The sequence below is a fragment of the Notolepis coatsorum genome (assembly GCF_963971535.1).
Source record: "Notolepis coatsorum genome assembly, chromosome: 9".
NCBI lineage: Eukaryota > Metazoa > Chordata > Actinopteri > Aulopiformes > Paralepididae > Notolepis > Notolepis coatsorum.
This window is the reverse complement of record NC_140173.1, coordinates 12,405,932-12,426,576: the sequence shown is the minus strand read 5'-3', so window position 1 is coordinate 12,426,576 and position 20,645 is coordinate 12,405,932. Positions and strand designations below refer to the sequence as shown.

Here is a 20,645-nt window from a genome sequence, read left to right as displayed (position 1 = left end):
GTATGAACGGAATACTTCTAGTAGTGGCTTTTACTACATATTACTAAGGTAAGTAACCGGCAGGACGTCTGCATCTGGATGTTGTCCTGGATTATTGCATATTCTTAACCATCTCACTACCACACTGCAGACGGTTAACCCTTTCACTACCACACGGCAGACGGTTAACCCTTTCACTACCACACTGCAGACGGTTAACCCTTTCACTACCACACTACAGACGGTTGTGAAAGGGTTAACATACTGTGTGTGTGTGTGTGTCAGTGGAGGCTGCTGACCAAATTTTTTGGTGAAGCACAAATTATTATATTATATTATATATTAAATTATATTTTTTAAACATCCCCAATGCTGCAACACCCCCATTCCTCCCAGGTGTCAGGCTCCTCATTCGCTTCCATTCATTTTGGGGACCATGTTTAAATATCATACTTCTGAAGTATAAACAAACTATACTGCTGTGACGATTTCAATAAAACAGACCATTCTGAGTCAATGGTATGCAAAACCGTACATTGGAATATCTAACATGTATTTACCACCTTCCTCTGCACGAGGCCACAGATGGGTTTTATGTAACACAAGGACAATGAATGAATGAATGAATGAATGAATGAAAACTTTATTTAACAGATTGCAGAATGGGTACAATACAGTACGGCTCAATACACACAATTGTTAAGGGGATGCAGACCAGAGAAAGACTTTCGTCTTGTTTACATCAGGGTCCCCCATTTTCAATTCATCATAACATGACATACAGATAGACAGTACTGCTACATCTATATATGACATACAGAGATATAGACAGTACTGCTACATCCAGACATTTATGACATACCAGATCTACAAATATACATGACTGTTTAAGAGTACAACGCCTGTCATATAGACCTATAGCGTTGGAAACTCTGATTAAGGAGAGGAGAGGAGGAGGAGGAGGAGGAGGAGGAGGAGAGGGAGAGGAGGAGGGGGAGAGGAGTAGGAGGAGAGGAGGGGAGAGGAGGGGAGAGGAGGAGGAGGGGAGGAGAGAGAGGGAGGAGAGAGAGAAAAAAAAATCAACAAGCCGCCATCTTTAAATGCCTCCGTGCGCTATTTAGCCTATGTAGCACTTATTTTTCAGCAAAGTGCAATAAAAGTGCAATAAACAAAATGGATACATTCACTGTGTGTTCTGCCTCTCATTTGTTGATGAAATAAAACTAACATCAACACAATTAACCACAAAGAGCGGATAGTTTATTCTCACAAAAAGATCGCCGATGTTGTTAGCTACATGCTAACGTGAATGGAATATGCCAGTATAACAGTATAGCATTGTGGCTAGCAGCTAAAGTTAGCTCATGTTAGTTAGCCAGCCAGCACCAAACTGATATCAGGAGCCCAAGCAAGTTGTCACCCAAGCGATTGCCAAAGCAGTGCACTCACCAAAGCTGTGGGCTCACCTATCCCATCTTCCTCTTCTTCTTCTTCCTCTGGGTGAACATTTCGATGACTTAGCTATTAGCTCACGTTAGCTACAACAAGTTAGCTTACACAGTCCAAGCCGGCAATCACGTCAATTACACTACTTCAACTGAGATAAAAAAAAAAAATATATATCAAATAAGTTCATGAACAATAACAAAACACTCCAGCCTGGGCCTGGTAGCTGCGGTGGTAGCCCTTTAGCTACGTTAGCTCCAACAAGTTAGCTTCTTAAACTGAGATAAAAATGATTTTGGAAACAAGCTGCAGAGCCGCAGAAGAGAAACCATTCTCTGATTGGATCACAAGGCTGTCAATCATTCAACCTCCGTCTAGCTGCAGAGCCGCAAAAAAGAGAAACCATTCTCTGATTGGATCACAAGGCTGTCACTCATTCAATCCCCCATTCAATGGCAAGAGTTTAACTGCACGGACCGTGCTTAGATGACGTTAATAGCCTATTTTGATTGGCTATTTATTATTTATTTAATCCCGGGTCAACCCGTGCAGAATGTTTCACCAGTTTGTACTGCAGCCATTACTGCAGTAGTGCAGTGCAGGCCTGAGCTCAGAGCTGTCAATTTTGACAATTTTTGAAGAAAAAAAAATTCACTGGAATTTTTTTTGATGAAAACATTTATTATAAAAAAAAAAAAAAAAAAAATTATATATATATATATATATATATATATATATATATATATATAGATATGTGTAAATTAATAATAATTATGAGTGAATTTGTGTTTCACGTGTTGTCATAGAGAAACCTCCACTGGTGTGTGTGTGTTTCAGACGTGTCTCCCACCAGCCGGTCCATGTGTGAGGACGTGGTGACGGTGCTGACCGTGTTCTGTGAGAAGCTGGAGTCCGTGGACAGGTAACACCGCTCCATCCTGTCTCGTCCTCCACAGCCACTCTGTTCTGTTCAACGTTTTACTTCTTATCCATCATGAGTAGGGATGTCCCGATCAAATTTTTTTGCTCCCGATCATGTGATTTTGAGTATCTACCGATACCGATCTTTCCCGATCCGATAAAAAAAAATATCTATAAAAAAAAAGATTATACTTTTTTATCCCAATTTCTCACATTACATTCACCCTGAAAGTTGACGTTATCCAGGTGAAAAGTTAACTTCATTCAAGCGAGGCATTGCAACCGGAGTAATCTAAAAATTCCGCCTCCAACCTGCTGCTTCATGAGAGCAATGGCGCCATCTGTAAAAATCAGGTGACTGCAAGTTCTGCAACTAGTGGATGTCCCTCATCCTTGACATAAATCATTTGATGTATAATTAAATCAAAGGAAATGCATTTGTTTTGGCAAAATTCTAATAATAAATGAATGATATGCAATTTAAAACCAAAACTAAGGCCTCAGTATGAGTTTAAGACGTGAACATGGTCATGTTTGTTGATTTTTTTTTTTTAAAGTTTTAAATTATTATTTTTTTTAAATCCTGTTTTTTTTTTTTTATCTCGATCTTCTGAAAATCACGTGATCGGCCCCCGATTCCGATCACGTGATCGGATCGGGACATCCCTAGTAGGGATATGAGACTGGCATCTTTTTCTGTGTGAAGCCATTATTGGTGATTGGCTTACGCTTAACCTCTTAGTCTTAACCCTTTCACTGCCACACGACAGAAGGTTAACCCTTTACTATCACACTTGTGTGATAGTAAAGGGTTAACCTTCTGCCGTGTGGCAGTGAAAGGGTTAACCGGCTGTTGTGTGTGGCAGTGAAAGGGTTAACCGTTTTGGTAGCGAGGCAGTGAAAGGGTTAAGCCCGATTGGCCCGGTCCCGGGCAGAGATTTATTTCACGTGACACAAATAGATCAATACAGTCCATTTCTTTTTCAAATATGTAGCCAAGAGTAAAGACCCTAACCCTATCAAAACAGCAGTATATATTTTCAGCACTACGTTTGTTTCGCACTTTTCTGAAAATATGGCTTAACAGGTTAATGTGCCCAGAGTTTGCACTGAATTAGGAAAATCTGCTTTTAGTGTCTGTGCCCCTGACACGTTGAATGTTTTGCCCTTACATGCACTTTCAAATTAAAATTCCATTGGTCAGTTTAAATCTATAACAGCCCACCATTTCACCTCAGGCTGTAGTTGTTTTAACTCATTTAAATAGTTAAATGTATTGACTTTTCTGTTTCTACATGTACTGTACCTCTCAACATCATTGTAAATGATGATCCTTCAAGATGAAATAAAGATTGAAAGAATCAGAAACGGAATTCAGAAAGTAATCTAACTGGACTAAGAAAAGCAATTATTGAATTGTATGCATTGAAGCAGAATTACAATTTCACTCAAACGAGGGGTAGGGCCAAGGGAAGCAAATTGGGATTGGGCCTTAGTCTTTCTCTCTACCTCTCCCCCTTCTCTCTCTCTCTCTCTCCCTCACTCTCTCTCAATTAAGTTAGATTAAATTATATCTCCCCCCCCCCTCTCTCTCAATTAAATCCCGCCCCCCTCCCTCTCTCTACTTCCTTGTTCATGACCACAAGCTGTCCGTTGCTCCCTTGTGGTCCAATGCCAGCTTCGATCTCTGACAAGAGGCAACATGTTTGTTAACACAACCAGGAGATACATATAAGGAAGGTTTGATCACCAGTATAGTGACAACAGTATAGTCCTTTTAAATTCAACATTTTTATTTTCATGCAGTTGACTCAATCACAATACAATGTGTCTTTTAGTTTAGTTAGCTCTAGCTTTCCTACCTTGCACTAACTGTGTGTGTGTGTGTGTGTGTGTGTGTGTGTGTGTGTGTGTGTGTGTGTTTTCTCTACTCCAGTGATAACCAGCTCCTCCAGCTTCTCTATCTCGAGTGCATCCTCTCCATGCTTAGCAGCTGTCCGCCCACAATGCACCTGTGCAGAGGTTTCGCTGACCTCATATGGTAATGCTCCGCCCACAATGCACCTGTGCAGAGGTTTCGCTGATCTCATAATGGTAATGCTCCGCCCACAATGCACCCGTGCAGAGGTTTCGCTGACCTCATATGGTAATGCTCCGCCCACAATGCACCTGTGCAGAGGTTTCGCTGACCTCATATGGTAATGCTCCGCCCACAATGCACCTGTGCAGATGTTTCGCTGACCTCATTATGGTAATGCTCCGCCCACAATGCACCTGTGCAGAGGTTTCGCTGACCTCATATGGTAATGCTCCGCCCACAATGCACCTGTGCAGAGGTTTCGCTGACCTCATTATGGTAATGCAAGATCTCTTTAGTTATTCATTTGCATTTTACTCAAAGCTGAGGTCCTTTGGCCAAACGCTTATGTTTCGGGGTCCTTGGCATGAAATATTGAAATATTATCTGCCGATATAAGCACAGATACAATTCCTCACAGCAATAGCGCAATAATATGCTGTGCCCTGTACGTATAATATGCATAACCCTGTGGCACTGATGAGTGTGAAACATTAACCTTTTTGTATTTGTTTGTGGTTAAAGCAAATAAGCTCTAGAAACTGGGGTTGGGTACCGAACTTTGTACTTTTAAGGTACCGACCAAATGACATCGGTACCACGAGTACCGATTCATGCTGCCTCATTCGGTACCAAATGTCTGTACCTTTACATGTTTAGTGTACGAGTGTAATATTACTAGACAAGAGGGAGCCTTTTCCACAGATATATATTACTGTCCTGTCTCTTTGGAAAGACCAGACGAGGTCAGAGGAGTTTGATCATATTGACTGGAGGACGGCCAGATAATGTTGATATTTAAACATTTAAAAACATAATACATGAGGTGTGTTACAACAATAAATAACAAAAGGTTCAAAATAAATAACAATGTTGAAATTGAGAAGTTTGGACTTATTTATTATAACTGAAATAATTTTTTTTTGTTATTACAGAGAGAGTTAACTAACGAAAAAAGGTAGCGTTGGGTACCGATACCGAATTCCAGAATCTGGTACCGGTATCGGTTCAAATGTGAACGGTACCCAATTCTACTAGAAACACGCTTTCTGTTCTATCTTAAAGGGAGGGATGTTCTTCAATCTTCACACTGTCCTGAAAATAAATCAGGACATCAGCAGATATCTGTTATCGGAAATCTAACCTCGCTAAATGGTATTGGAGCCAGAAGTGTCACCTGGGTCTGTTTGCTCACTCCTTCTGCCCACAGGAAGCAGCTGTGCCCGTCCCTGGTGGTGTTGATGGGGAACCCTGTCAACGATAAAACCATCAGCTCTCACCACGGCCACACAGGACCGCTGGAGCGAGAGCGGCTAGCGGACCGGCTCAGTCAAGGTGTGTGAAGAACGTACCGTCACTTCCCAAGCTAAGAGGGAAGCCGGCTATTCTCGGTCCTCACTCCACAGCGGTGGAACCAGATTCCCACCACAGTCAGGACAGCAGCTGAAACCCAACCAATGTTCCGCTGTCGACTAAAAACACAATCAATATCTGAAAAAAAAAAAAAAACGAACCTTCGTAATGTCTTTTACTATCATGCACTTTGCTACTAAATAATCTTCCTTGCCTATATTACTACTTACTATGCTAATATGTCTTTACTACTATGCACTCAAGACTGTAGCACCCAAGTTTCAACACAGTTTGTTACTTAGCAGCCAGAGTTGTTCCCTTCCTGCTGACCTGTTGTACAGAACTTGTAAGTCACTTTGGATAACGATATTATCATTCCCATTACCCTGGTTGCAGAAATAAGTAACAAATAACATAAAACTTTCTCTTGGGTATTTCCTGGTTGTTAACCCCTTAACACTTTCAGTGCCCACCACGTGATAACACGTGTTATCAGCCCGACGCCTGAATGGCCACCACGACAATTAGCGTTTTATTTTTTTATTAGCGATCTGAATTCATATTTCATCAACCGAGTCTCCCGTTGGTATGCAGCCCCTGTAGGAGCTCAGATGTGGGAAAAAAACGCCCCCTATCGTCTCCCAGATGGTAATGCACCCTTTTGGAATGGACTCAATGAAAATGGATGAGAAAAGAAAAATCCGGAATCCACATTTTACTTCTCAGGCGTGTAACCTGAGCCGATCAGATTCATTGTGGACCATCAGAACAGCGTGGAATATGTGTTTACAGTATGTAGCGTTGAATCAATAAAAGCGATCGATTTTTGGAATGGCGATCAGGAATTGGAATGATCTTTTTGGAGAACATCTGATCTGAGGTAAGGAATCTATTTTACAAGTCTTGGGATAATCAGAGTTGTATTCGCTGAGCTCTCAGCGTTCGCCCTATGTGTGTGTGTGTGTGTGTGGGCGATGGCTTTGAGGAAATCAGATAATCGATTTTTCAGATCGCCTATATAGCGTGCATACGTACATATATACTATCGATAATCTAGCGTTTATTTGAAAACTATTCATAAATAGGCAGAATAATTACAACGTTTTTGTGTATTCTAGAATATTCCAGTACAGGGCGTTTATTATGGAATCTTTTTATTTTCCTTGAAAATGAGGGCTTTTCAAAATGCTATAAAACGAAAATTAACCGATAAAAAAAAATCCGCTTCGACAATGTTGACTGGAAAACGAGTCATTGATAAGCGACAGGCAGATTAGACACATAGCCATAATTTAAAACATAGTTTAAGCCCGATTGGCCCGGTCTCGGGTTGAGATTTATTTCACGTCATAAATAGATCAATACAGTCCGTATTAATTAATGTTGCGTTTCTTTTTCAAATGTAGCCAAGAGTAAAGACCCTAACCCTATCAAAACAGCAGTCAAAGTGTATATTTTCAGCACTACGTTTGTTTACCATGATTTTAAGTAGGGATGTCCCGATCACATTTCTTTGCTCCCGATCCGATCCCGATCATGTGATTTTGAGTATCTACTGATACCGATCTTTCCCGATCCGATAAAAAAAAAAAAAAATTCTCCCATCCCAATTTCTCACATTACATTCACCCTGAATGTTGACGTTATCCAGGTGAAAAGTTAACTTCATTCAAGCAAGGCATTGCAACCCGAGTAATCTAAAAACTCCGCCTCCAACCTGCTGCTTCATGAGAGCAATGGCGCCATCGTCTGTAAAAATCAGGTGACTGCAAGTTCTGCAACTAGTGGATGTCCCTCATCCATGACATAAATCATTTGATGTATAATTAAATCAAAGGAAATGCGTTTGTTTTGGCAAAATTCTTCTGCTCTGTGTGACAATAAATAAATAAATGAATGATGATATGCAATTTAAAACCAAAACTAAGGCCTCAGTATGAGTTTAAGACGTGAACATGGTCATGTTTGTTGAATAAAAAAAAAAAGTAAAAAAAAATTAAAATCCTGATTACCCCCCCCCCCCCCCCCCCCGATCCCAATCTTCTGAAAATCACGTGATCGGCCCCCGATCACATGATCGGATTGGGACATCCCTAATTTTAAGTGTTATTACAGTAGCTAAATATGAGTTTATAGAAATCTCAGCGCATTGCACCGGAAACCGGATGATTTAGACACGAGGAAATGACACCGTCATGAAATCGTTTTAGTCCTAAGAAAGAGAAGACCCAGGGCTTTCACTGTTAGCAGGGTTGATTGAGTAGGACACCATGACTCAATGAGACCTTCTAATAGCAGGGTTGATTGAGTAGGACACCATGACTCGATGAGACCTTCTGTTAGCAGGGTTGATTGAGTAGGACACCATGACTCAATGAGACCTTCTGTTAGCAGCAGGCATGCGTTGTTCATGGGACGGGGTAGCACGGAGTGCAAGCTCACTCGCTATTTGCATATCAATAGCGCCGGTCGTCAGGTGTGTTAAATACGTTCTCAGACACATTCACACCTACCTTGTTGTGAAGACGTGTTACATTCCATTCGTAGAGGCAATTAGGCACTGTCTTTAGTCTGTGCCCAAGCGAGGGGACATTAAATGCGCATTCGCGGGAGCGCGCGCACGCGCCAGGAGCGCGCGTGCACGTGGTGCGTGTCACCCCAGATGATTTCAATAACGCACCACTGGTTAGCAGGGTTGATTGAGTAGGACACCATGACTCAATGAGACCTTCTGTTAGCAGGGTTGATTGAGTAGGACACCATGACTCAATGAGACCTTCTGTTAGCAGGGTTGATTGAGTAGGACACCATGACTCAATGAGACCTTCTGTTAGCAGGGTTGATTGAGTAGGACACCATGACTCAATGAGACCTTCTGATAGCAGGGTTGATTGAGTAGGACACCATGACTCAATGAGACCTTCTGATAGCAGGGTTGATTGAGTAGGACACCATGACTCAATGAGACCTTCTGATAGCAGGGTTGATTGAGTAGGACACCATGACTCAATGAGACCTTCTGATAGCAGGGTTGATTGAGTAGGACACCATGACTCAATGAGACCTTCTGATAGCAGGGTTGATTGAGTAGGACACCATGACTCAATGAGACCTTCTGATAGCAGGGTTGATTGAGTAGGACACCATGACTCAATGAGACCTTCTGATAGCAGGGTTGATTGAGTAGGACACCATGACTCAATGAGACCTTCTGATAGCAGGGTTGATTGAGTAGGACACCATGACTCAATGAGACCTTCTGTTAGCAGGGCTGATCGAGTAGGACACCATGACTCAATGAGACCTTCTGATAGCAGGGTTGATTGAGTAGGACACCATGACTCAATGAGACCTTCTGATAGCAGGGTTGATTGAGTAGGACACCATGACTCAATGAGACCTTCTGTTAGCAGGGTTGATTGAGTAGGACACCATGACTCAATGAGACCTTCTGATAGCAGGGTTGATTGAGTAGGACACCATGACTCAATGAGACCTTCTGTTAGCAGGGTTGATTGAGTAGGACACCATGACTCAATGAGACCTTCTGATAGCAGGGTTGATTGAGTAGGACACCATGACTCAATGAGACCTTCTGATAGCAGGGTGGTCATAAGAAGTTTTGAAAATGTGAATAATACGTCAGAAGACTATTATTGCAACTCTGATGTTGTTTGATAGTGTCCTCTCTTGTGACCCCCCCCCCCCCCACCCCTTGTCCTCAGGGTTTTGTCAGGAAATGGACAGCTCCACTGGAGGGGTGTCTGACCAGGGCAGGGGGTCTGGCTGCTCCACCAGCGCCCCCGCCAGGATCGCGCCGGTGGTGCGGACGGTGTGTTACATGGCGGCAGAGCTGGTGCGCCTGGTGGGCTGCGTGGAGTCCATGAAGCCGGTGTTGCAGTCTCTCTACCACCGGATACTGCTGTACCCACCCCCCCAGCACCGCACAGAGGCCATACGCATCATGAAGGAGGTCAGAGTCACACAGAGGCTCAAGTAGGGAAGGGATACATGCCTGCAACATGTAAACAACAACATTCATTTAGGACCCGCAAAATTTTTTAAATGATCAATTAATTAATTACACCTTTCTAAAAGCTCTATGGATAAAAAAAAAAAAGATAATACTCTACATAGAAATATTATATATGGTGCGGCTGGGTACTGCAGTGGAGAATGCACTCGCCTACCACCGCAGAGACTCTGGGATCGAATCCATCTGTCAGCGGTACCTCCGGCTTGGTCAGTCGTCCCTACTACTACTATTGGCAGTGTTAGCGGGTGGTCAGTCGGGGGGCGCCTGTTCAGCAGGGAGGGGATCGGGGGGAAATAGCGTGAACCTCCACACGCGTTACATTCCCCCAGTGAGAGTCCTCGCTGTCGGGTGAAAAGAAGCGGCTGGCTGACTCCACATGTATCGGAGGAGGCATAACCACTAAAATGGGATGGGAACAAAAATCTAGAAAAAGTTAAAAAAAATTTTTTTTATCTATAGCACCTTTAACTCTTTAACGGCCACGCCCTTTAGCGCCAGCTTTTCTTGACCATTTTCACGATATTTCACAATCTTTGCAGAGCTATTGTATATTCTATATTATAGCTATGGAGACAATAGTATGGCTAATTTGACAGACACTATTTCTAGTCCAACATGTAAAAAAGAGTTTGTTTCTACACACTGTAGTTTGTAGTTTATTACACGCTAAACATAGCCCATTTCCAAAAGAATCCAGTCTTTTTCCATAGATCGCGAGATAAAACGCGTTATATGCAATAAGCCCAAATCGTTCTGGTTGATCCCCTGAAACCCCAATTACTCCCAAATTAAAGGTATATACCATGTACACATGTGCCTTCGCAAAATCATCAAGTAGTAGTCTTACCCCGAAAATGCGATCGTTAGAAAACGCTTGGTTTAGGTCCGGTAAAGTAAGACACTGATCGTTACAGAAACATGTTACAGGTTCGGTAAAATAGACATAGGGGGTCCTTACCTTGGCCAGAAGGTACTCCAAAAAGAATAATTCCAATGATCCCATCGGCGATCGCGATTACTCGTTTATATGTAATTACACATGTTTACGGGAAACTATAGGTTTTGAGGCGAGCAGATCTGCTAGCGATTGCTTTGCAGTTCCTCCCCCTCAGAGTGAGGAGTCTTGATAGTCCAGTTCAGCCATTGTCTCTACTGATCCCTTTCTATCAGAGTTCAAAAGGTAGGCGATACTGCCACCTGGTGAGATTCGATCGGCATTGCAATTCCAACGTAAGCAAAAGAGCCAGGGACGGCTAGAGTGATACGGATGATCGTTTAGAACGGGGATCAAAGGAAAAATATCAAAGGATCTAAAAACGTATTCTTACGTTTTTGGCGCTCAAGCGTTGCCGCTGAAACATGTAATATTACGCGGTTGGCCGTCAAAGCGGTAAGCCTGACGAAATGAATATCACGTCATAAATAGATCAATACAGTCCGTATTAATGAATGTTTTTCAAATGTAGCCAAGAGTAAAGACCCTAACCCTATCAACAGCATATTTTCAGCACTACGTTTGCTTATCAATGATTTTAACACTTTGGTCGCCAGGCTTATATTCATAATAAACCATCCCACGCCAGCTCTATTTGTCTATGGAGAAGTTCCCCTTCTTTGCAGGGCTATAACTTTTTAAATTGTATTGCTAAATTGACATTACTATGGCCCATTCAACGTCAAGTATCTATTGTTCAGGGTGTAGCAACGTTATACTTTTTCATTCACATATTCATACTAAAATACGGTCTAAAGTATAAGTATGTTTTTATCGTTTTCTGCAGCATTCTCCAGAACGTGATTTATAGCCCTAAATGCATTATATTGATGATCAAATACAGTTTGATAGCGATCTGCGCGAGATAAAAAATTTCAAATGGACGTGCTTCTAGAAGTTACTACTTATCATCTGATGTTGACCGGATGGGGGGGGGGGGGGGTCGTTTATAATTCCGTGGCCAACGTTAGATGATTCATCTAGTGTGGGTGATATGATCATTAGAGCAGTTTGTATCGAACACGTTAAAAAATAACGCTGAAACTTACCGTAACTTCCTCGTAGCGTTGGGCGATGAGCGTTGTAAGATCCTGATCAAACTGGCCAGTATCACGTCTTCGTCTGTTTGGCCCTCCATCCAATTCCTCTGCGTTGTGTCATTTTAATGGTCCTGACGTCTCCGATACTGGCAGATAAGATCCTTATCTCCCCCGTTAGTGCAATCCATAAACCATAATAATTCTCCACTTCCGTAAGAATTCGACACTCCGACACCGTGAGATACCTTATGAGGAAAAGCGTTGTTTTATTGCTCTAAACAGAACCTCATAATCAGATGTTATCAGATTGTATCGTCCTTGAAGAGTCTATTCTAATGATCTTTCGGTGTGTTCGTCTATCGTCCTTTTGTGATTCAGTCCAATAGTGTTCAGGCCTGTTTGTTAGCCTAAGACCATCCTCGTGGTAGCCGAAGCTACTGGTGATGTGGCATTCTCCCTCCCCCCCCCCCCCCTCCGTGGTGGAGGAGGAAGAGTCTCTCCTGGTTCCTTCCCTCTTAGTCTCAGTCAGATTTTTGGTCTGCCTTACCCGGAACCACTGTCAGCTTTATAGGATCTTCGTCATAACTATGATAGCCCACCCCTTTCTGGTTGTCAGGTGCCGCGTTGTCATGACAACTGCTAACCTTTCACACATTAAAATGCAGTTTTCTACTGTTTCATTAAGATGAACCCCTCTCCCTCGCTCTCGCTATCAGTGTTATGTCTTCAGCAAAACAAAACACCCTGCTCAGTGTGGTGTTCCCTCGCTCTGAACCAACCTCTGCTAAGCCAAACACATTTCTGCCCTCTCTGACCTGGCACCGTTAGATGCTACCATCTTCCCCCAATCTATACATCACATACATTGAAAAAGCGCCCCAAATCCCTCAGCGTGGAGCAGAAATATTCCTATTATGGGATGTTGAAATATGCCATCCATCTCCAGGTTGTATAATAGTATATACGTCCAAATCATGTTGTTTATCGAGTTATTGGTAACGGATTGCTATCCATTGTGTCTAGCTTGAGTCCCGGGACTATTAGCGAGTGATCGGACCGAATTGGAATGAGCACCAGCTTCCGTTTCCGGTTTGAGCGATCCGCCACCAGATGGCGCTCTTGAACCGTTGGAGAGTTGAGAGGGGATCAACAGTAGATCTCAAGTCTCCGGGGGAGAAATATGATTGCGATCACAGATTTTTGAAATATTGATCTCAATGACGTGGTACGGCGTCTTTGGCAGAATGAGCATGGCAGGGAATGACGTGGTAAGGCGTTTTTGGCGACCAAAGTGTTAAGTGTTATTAGTGAAATTTTATGTTACGTACCCCAGTAAGGAGACGCAACACAAGGCCACAGGCAGCGTAGGTGAGGGTGCAGTGACACAAAACCATGAAACAATTTGCAAAATAATAGTATTTATTGTTATAAACACAAAAACTCAGCAACACAGAGAGCAAGGAGGACTACCTAGTGGCACCAAATGAAATATCAAAAGGAAATGAAAACCCACCCCCCCCTTACAGGCGCGGACGCCCAAAAGTACAGGTGGCGGTGCTCACTCTAAGGCTGGTGTCTTTAACAGCAGGTCACCTACGTGATGCAAAAATGTAGACCCCAGGGTATCTTCCTGTCCTCAATGTCCCTGTGTGCGAAACAAAAGATTAATACAAAGAAAAGGAATCACCATAGGCTGGGTGACAAAGGAATAAATATACACAGGTGGGGTTAAACAGAAATGTACTACAAACAACAAACACCAAAAGATACAATGAGAGTTACACCAAAAACACAGAGTACCAGAGCCTTCACCAGCTCTACACAATACCAGAGCCTTCACCAGCTCTACACAATATACCCCCAAAGAGTCACGGCTCTATAGCAAACGACAGAGGGAGCTCTACCACAAAATATACCAGAAAATAGTTACCACAACCAATGAACCAGAGAGCTAACTAACACGGCACACAATGGGGTATATGAAGGGGTGTGAAGCTTAATTGCTGACGAGCCTCAGCTGCTGCTGCAACTGGGACTGGGAGACACCTGAGAATGGGGATTTGTAGACACAAGAGGGAGACAAGACAACAACAAACAAAACATGCCTATATATACAACAGATAACATACATAACTCCCTCTATATACATACATAAGGACAGGGTCCGTAACATATGAGTTTAGAAATATCTCGGCGCATCCCGGCGGAAACCGGATGAATTAGACGTGAGGAAATAACGTGTCATAAAACCGTTGTAGTCCTAAAACAGAGGAGACCCAGGGCTTTCAATGGACATCTAAATATCATAGAACTACACTACCCAGCTCACACCAGCCTCTGTGAAAGCTGCTGAAAATATAATCTTTTTAGACTTTATTTTTTCGTGATTATGGGTCGAACAAACCTGAACGTTATTGCCATAAAATACAATGTAGATTGTTTCTTTACCTTTCTGTGAACGTCTCAATCTGATGAAAAATGGCGGAGCTATTTACATTATAAAAAAGTAACTGTACTTACAGTAGATTTCATTTACAGTCTTTTCTGCCCTGTAATTGGCGCCTGGTGGTACTAAATCCTGATTGAACTCTGCCATTGGAAAGAGGATATTTGGCCCGATCCATAGATGTATTGGCCCGATCCATAATAAGGTCATGTATAGGCCTGATATTCTATATTCATATTTCAAATTGCATGTGTCCGGATGGCAAAATTCAGTACTGTATCTACAAAACCCCCTGTAAATCATCTGCCCTTTATTAATTTGCTTAGACTTTTTGTACACTTGATCTCAAGAAGGTGCTGAATGAGCTCAGATGTTTCACGTCTGGTCAATGTTAGCATGGTGTTATTCACCGTCAAAGATAAACATTTGTTTTATTATATTCTCCTTTGGTTCATTACAATTTACTCAAGCATAGTAACAGACACAATATTTCTGACACTGGGGATACATTCCCTGAGGTCCATGGATGTCCCTAGATACCATACTATGATGAATTGAAAATGGGGGACCCTGATGGAAACAAGACGAAAGTCTTTCTCAGGTCTGCATCCTCTTAACAATTGTATGTATTGAGCTGTACTGTACTGTACCCATTCTGCAATCTGTTAATACACTTTTCAATCAATCAATCAATCAATCAATCAACCAAGAACATGCAAATTGACCTTGTAGAAGTGGAACAATCTTCCATTTACTTGGGTATGTACTTTTAGGCAAATCTTCTGAAAATATGGCTAGGGCTTAAGAGGCTAAGTAAAATGTATTATTAAAATCACAGAATGTGTAGTTGACACTGAAGTTCATATTGTATTTAAAGTTTGTTTTTATATATATACCATATCTAGATTTATTGTTATGGTGATGTTTTTAATTGCACGTAGCCATGGTGACGGCTGCTTTTTATTCCGATGGATACAGTTAATTGATAGTGGCGAGGGCACGTCCCAAAGTTAGCAGTTTCTTTATAAGATAAGACAAGATAAGAGTAAACTTGATTGTCCCAGAGGGGAAAATTTACTTGGAACTTCAGTGCTGCATCATTCTGCGATAACAGTGTAAACAAAGAAGAAAAATATATATATACAATCATTCATTCATTCAGTTAATAAAAAGAACTTCAGACAAATATGACAATACAGAGACATGTGTAGGATAATATCATTAGACACATGCAACCATAATACATAAGTAGGTCAACTCATTTAAAAAAGCTTCAAAAAGCGTCATATTGCACCCTGCCCTAATTAAATTACAACTGATTAAGACTTGGACAAGAAAAGAAAGAGGTGACAGCCCACTGTTAGGTGGCACCTCAAAGGAATAGACCTCTTGTGTTATTTAGGAGAGCGATGGATGTACAGGGCAGTACAGTGCGATATATATGTCGCACGTGCGACACTGACGTCAGTCTGTGCGATGAAAGGATTGATTTCAATAGCACTGGTGCGATGGCCCGCGATGGCTTGGTACTTGTAGTCTTGTGCGATTAAATACAATGTCCCTTCTGCGTAAAACTCCATATATCAAACACCAAATCCCATAATCCCTAGCGAACAATATCCCCGCGAGTTGCGAGCAGTGACTCATATCCGCTCGGCTCAGCTCACAACACAGCAGGTGACTGCAGGACTCGTCTCAGCAGCGTTTGGAACGCGGACATTGAAACAGAGCTAGTAGATAGTGTTGTCGCGACCCAAAACAAATCCCTGCTGTTTTATTCGGCAACGGGTCAAATGCATATAACATGCTTTGCAATCCTCGCGTCATAAAGTCCGAAATGAACGTTACGTTAGCATGAGCTAACAACAAGCTGTTCATAGCCATATTTATATAGAGAGAACAGCAGACGGGCAGAGTGAGGAGGAGGGCAGACATTCTCCCTTCTCTGTGTGTGTGTGTGCGTTTGGAAAGATCACATGAAGTCAGACGAGTATATTATATTGATAGTAAATGTACTGAGGGTGGACAGATAATGTTGATATTTAAACATAAAAAATACAATACAAAATAAATGTATTCATGATCATGCAACATAAAACGGTTGCGTGTTGCGAGTTCCAAAACATTTAACTTAAAGTTTAAAGCTCAATATATCAAAACGTGGCACTTTACAGTGAACAGGAGGTCTATGTGTATTAAAAACAATAGATTGTTTTTCCTTTAAAAGTCTGGAAGAGGTCAAAAAATAAAAATGTCAAATGATATTTCCGTTGCCTTTTTTGAGTTGATCTAAATGTTACTGATTGTGTTAAATGGGCTTATGTTATGATATCGTCTCATATCGATTGCAGGCAACTGCATCGTATCATATCGTGGCATATATCAGCAAATATCGTATTGTTGTCCAAAGAATCTATATCGTATCGTGATGAAACTGGTGATTCCCACCCCTAGTAGAGTCCATACACCCAACACCAAATCCCATAATTCCTTACACGTAGCGTGTCTGGCTGTGTGACGTCAACTTGTCAGCATAAAATGACAGCCAAACATGGCACTGCAACTAAATAACACAAATACAATAGGCACATTTGTGACTGTTACAAATATAACACATTTTATACTTGTGCTACAAGATTTTGGCCTGTGCTACAAAACGATCAACCTCTGTAGCACCAGTGCTATGTGCAAAAAAAGTTAACGTACAGCCCTGATGTAGGAAGGAAGGAGAGCTTGTAGCGGTTGCTCTTATATCTACTTGCTCTGAACCGTCTCCCTGAGGGAAGAACTTCATATTCGAGATAAAGAATATGAGAAGGGTCCTGTAAGATTCTCTGTGCCTGGCTGACCACTACTTCCTCGAAGATGGATTGGAGTGACGTATACTTGGTGTTTCCGGTCACCTTCATCGCTGCTTTCACTAGCCTTTCAATCTTCGACTTACACTGTACTGTGAGCGTACCAAACCACACTGCCATCCCATATCTCATCAGGCTTTCTATACCCCTCTCCTTAATAAGGAGTGCCTTCCACAGCTGTGAGTGACCCTCTGTAGCAAAGTGCTACTTCTGCCATCCTTTATTCCTCATCCTCTTCTTCGCATTATGAGGTCATAAACATATTTATGTCTGATTTATTACACACACAGACACACAACAAATAGCACACCACACTCTTCTAGACACGCTACACCCCTCGTCTCTACTGCCTCTCTCTCTCCCTGTGAAATAATGACTCGGTGTTGTGAGACGCCGACCCCGGCAGACATGACTCAGAGTTCTGGGAGTTTGATTGATTGATTGATTGAAAAGTTTATTAACAGATTGCAGAATGGGTACAGTACAGTACAGCTCAATACATACAATTGTTAAGAGGATGCAGACCTGAGAAAGACTTTCGTCTTGTTTCCATCAGGGTCCCCCATTTTCAATTCATCATAGTATGGTATCTAGGGACATCCATGGACCTCAGGGAATGTATCCCCAGTGTCAGAAATATTGTGTCTGTTACTATGCTTGAGTAAATTGTAATGAACCAAAGGAGAATATAATAAAACAAATGTTTATCTTTGACGGTGAATAACACCATGCTAACATTGACCAGACGTGAAACATCTGAGCTCATTCAGCACCTTCTTGAGATCACGTGTACAAAAAGTCTAAGCAAATTAATAAAGGGCAGATGATTTACAGGGGGTTTTGTAGATACAGTACTGAATTTTGCCATCCGGACACATGCAATTTGAAATATGAATATAGAATATCAGGCCTATACATGACCTTATTATGGATCGGGCCAATACATCTATGGATCGGGCCAAATATCCTCTTTCCAATGGCAGAGTTCAATCAGGATTTAGTACCACCAGGCGCCAATTACAGGGCAGAAAAGACTGTAAATGAAATCTACTGTAAGTACAGTTACTTTTTTATAATGTAAATAGCTCCGCCATTTTTCATCAGATTGAGACGTTCACAGAAAGGTAAAGAAACAATCTACATTGTATTTTATGGCAATAACGTTCAGGTTTGTTCGACCCATAATCACGAAAAAATAAAGTCTAAAAAGATTATATTTTCAGCAGCTTTCACAGAGGCTGGTGTGAGCTGGGTAGTGTAGTTCTATGATATTTAGATGTCCATTGAAAGCCCTGGGTCTCCTCTGTTTTAGGTTGTCAAAGTGGGCAGGGGTGAGGTGTGTTCTAGGAGTAAGGTCAAGCAGTAGTCTGACCAGTTTGTTTTGAGATGTTTGTAATTTTGTTTTTAGCGCCTTTGAGGTGCTTTGGTACCATGAGGTGCAAGATAGTCTTGAATGAGTGCTCCTGCCAGAGTCTTCAGGGTATTCTTGTTTACCAGTGAGGAGATCCGGTAAAAGAATCGAGTTTGTTGGTTGACTTTTTTTATTACATTGGATGCCATTTTGTCACAGGAAAGATTTGCCTCTAGGATGGAACCCAGGTAGGTAATTTCTTCTTTCCTTGTGACAATATTGTCACCCACTGTAACTGAGAAGCCGTCGGTCTTGCTGAGTTTGTTATTTGAACCGAAGAGAATGGACTGTTTTGCCCATGTGTAATGATAGTTTGTTATCAGCGAGCCATATGCAGATTTTGCCTAGTTCCGAGCTGAGGGTTTTTTCAACCTGTAACTTGTTCTTGTCAGAGACAAGTTGCAGTCACAAGCTGATGACAAGCGGTCCTAGTATGCTTCCTTGTGGAACACCACAGCTCACTGTGAGGGGGGGGGGGGGGGGGGATAGGGTACCGTTTACCTCCACCATCTGTTCTCTCCCCTCCAGGTAGGATTGCATCCAGCTCACTGATAGACTATCAAAACCAATTGCTTTTAGCTTGTCAATCAGAATGGTGTCAATCAGAATGGTGTGATTGACAGTGTCGAAGGCCTTTTGTAGGTCCAGCATGACCATGCCGCAGTATTTGCCCGCGTCCACCTCTTGTTTGATGTGGTCGTTTAAATAGAGAAGGCATGTGTCAGTGGAGTGGGATGTTCTGAAGCCAGATTGGAATTCGTAGATTAGATTTTTTCCCGCGAGGTACTTTTCGACCTGTTTGTATAAAAAATGTTCCATGACTTTCGAGAGTGGTGGAGAGTGGTGGCCGGGTGAGGTGTATTATTAACACTTTCAGTGCCTTTGATTAATGTTGATTAATGTCCTTGGATGCCAGCATCCACTTCAATGATAGCGTTAAAAACGCATAATCTATGTTTTAAATTATGGCTATGTGTCTAATCTGCCCGTCGCTTATCAATGACTTGTTTGCAGTCAACATTGTCGAAACGGATTGTTTTTTAATCGGTTCATATCCTTTTTATAGCATTTCGAAAAGCTATCGTTTTCTCAAAAATTTCAGGAAAATAGAAAGATGCCGTCATAAACTGCATTTATTGGAATATTCTCGAATACACTAGACACGTTGTCATTTGTCTGCCTATTTATGAATCGTTTTCAAATAAACGCTAGATTATCGATAGTATATGTGTACTTATGCACGCTATAGAAGCGAGCTGAGAAATTATCTTATTTCCTCAACAGCACACACACACACACACATATACACATATGGGGCACGCTGTTATCTCAGTGAAAACAGCTCTGATTATCCTAAAACTGGTAACATAGACTCCTTACCTTAGATCAGATGTTCTCCAAAAAGATTATTCCAATTCCTCATTGCCATTCCAAATATCGATCGCATTTATTGATTGATTATTGGCTGCTGTAAATATATATTCCAGGCTGCTTTCCATCTCGCGATCACTTCCCTCTTTATCAGACGGCTCGCCAGCATAGTGGAGCCAGTAGCCTCCCCCCCACACATCCACCAGTGTAATCGAATGGCCTGCAGTTACACAGGGATAGACGATAGGGGGCGGTATTTTCCCATCGGAGCTCCTAGAGGGGCTGCTGTACCAACGGGAGACTCGGTTGATGAAATATGAATTCGTCAGCATTCAACGGGTGGGGTGAAATAACACATGGCTGGCACTCAAAGTGTTAATGTCATGGGGAGCAGATGACAACAAGAGTGTAATTGGCACAAACTGCTGACACTCTACATTAGGTAACAGGCATTTAATGGCCAGGGCTATTTATAGTAACACGACCTTTACCTTTATTTACAAAGGGTGGGTTCGCTGAGGACATTTTGCTCTTTTTCAGCAATGCCCTGCTTCACATTCACACCGGTACAACCACAATCTGACACTGTTGGCCACTGAGCAACTCCACTGGAGCAGTTTGGGGGGTTAAGTGCCTTGCTCAGGGGCACTTCAGCAGTTGGTATTGAGGGACGGGAGAGAGATATTCATTCACTTTCCCACCCAGAGTTTTCC

At 42.1% G+C, this 20,645-nt stretch overlaps 1 protein-coding gene across 1 annotated transcript in view; it reads left to right on the top strand.

The window, feature by feature from the left end:
* The window catches only part of arfgef3 (ARFGEF family member 3), a 182,814-nt gene that overhangs the window by 39,228 nt on the left and 122,941 nt on the right, over positions 1–20,645 (top strand). Inside the window, 4 exon segments of the mRNA XM_084321258.1 lie at positions 2,263–2,347; positions 4,283–4,387; positions 5,634–5,758; positions 9,502–9,749. Coding sequence (XP_084177384.1) covers positions 2,263–2,347; positions 4,283–4,387; positions 5,634–5,758; positions 9,502–9,749 — 563 coding nt within the window.